Here is a 1423-nt window from a genome sequence, read left to right as displayed (position 1 = left end):
TATGATTAAATTTGTTCTAAAAATGAGTAATCCCTTCCCACATCTGCATGGCCTTCTTAGAGTGTCATTGATAGTAGAATTTGGGAGTGTCTTACCTTCTTAAAGCCTCATTCATCTCATTTGTAAAATGTAAAATGTTCTTATGTTACAGTATGTCCTACATTTAAAGGAGAAAATTGTGAAAGCACACATTTTACATAAAAACCATACAATTAACTGAATAGTTACAACACGAATCTTTAATTAACAGGACATGAAGTCTGGCCCATTAGTCTTCGAAGTGCTGTTTTGAATTCCTTATTTCTCAGACTATAAATCATTGGATTGAACAATGGAGTGAGGATGGTATATGACACAGATATTAGGATGTCTTGACTTGAAGAGTAATTGGACTTGGGCCTTAAATAGATGAAAGAGGCACAACCATAATGAACAGTTATCACAATGAGATGGGAGGCACAGGTAGAAAAGGTCTTGTATCTTCCAACAGAGGATGGAATTTTTAGAATGGCAGAAATGATGCGTATATAGGAGACCAGGATAAGTAACAGTGGAATAACCAAGGCAAACAAGGCAAGCATGAATAAGACCAACTGACTGAGGCGAGAGTGATGAGATGCCAACTTGAGGACAGGAGAAGTGTCACAGAAGAAGTGATGGAGCTGGTTGGAGGAGTGGAAGGGCAGGTTAAATATCAAGGAGGTGGTGACCAACGAGACAGTAAAGCCACAGGCACAGGCAGCAGCCACTAGTCCCACACACACTCCATGTCCCATGAGCACCATGTAGTTCAGAGGGTTGCAGATGGCCATGTAGCGATCATAACCCATGACTGCCAGCAGGAAGGAGTGAGAACAGCCAAGGAAGAGGAAGGAAAACATCTGAATGGCACAGCCCAGGAAAGAGATGGTCTTCTTCTTGGCCAGCAAGTCAGTCAGCATCTTGGGTACAATGACGAAGGTGTAGCAAGTCTCAGAGCAGGAGAGGACAGCGAGGAAGAAGTACATGGGGTTATGAAGTGCTCTGTCCAGTACAATGGTGGAAATGATGATGGTATTGGTGCCCAAAGTGAACAAGTAGAGAAGCAGAAAGACAACGAAGAGCAGCAGCTGCATCCTGGCCAGAGATGAGAAGCCAAGGAAGACAAACTCTCTCATCAAAGTCTCATTGACCTGCTCCATGGACAGCACCTCTATACAGGAGAGTCAGGAACAGAGACAGAGACCACGATCCAGGGTGGAGAGTAGAAATGTATGGGAAACTCAGCACAAGGTCTGTAGGTGGTAGGCATTTTCAGACGTTTGATGGAACCCCTTCTCAAAAGTGTCTGCTAAAATAATAATTAAGGCTAAATATGCAGCAGGATAACTGACAATCAGTTAGGAGGCTTTTTCTAAGACTAAGATCACGTCATTTGTCTAGC

General features: G+C 43.0%; 1 protein-coding gene across 1 annotated transcript; it reads right to left on the bottom strand.

Annotated features, from left to right (window-relative positions):
- Window positions 1-239: 239 nt before the first annotated feature.
- On the bottom strand, window positions 240-1181 carry LOC124251504 (olfactory receptor 10K1). The gene has a single exon (XM_046684374.1). It carries the CDS (start codon window positions 1179-1181, stop codon window positions 240-242), a length of 942 nt encoding a protein of 313 aa, XP_046540330.1.
- Between the last annotated feature and the right edge of the window lie 242 nt (window positions 1182-1423).

The sequence above is a fragment of the Equus quagga genome, chromosome 13 (assembly GCF_021613505.1).
Source record: "Equus quagga isolate Etosha38 chromosome 13, UCLA_HA_Equagga_1.0, whole genome shotgun sequence".
Classification (NCBI taxonomy): domain Eukaryota; kingdom Metazoa; phylum Chordata; class Mammalia; order Perissodactyla; family Equidae; genus Equus; species Equus quagga.
The sequence above is the reverse complement of the archived record's forward strand: the minus strand, read 5'-3'. Positions and strand labels throughout refer to the sequence as shown.

Excerpts from the sequence above, each read along its gene's own strand:
- LOC124251504 (XM_046684374.1), bottom strand. The coding sequence starts at position 1,181 with ATGGAGCAGGTCAATGAGACTTTGATGAGAGAGTTTGTCTTCCTTGGC.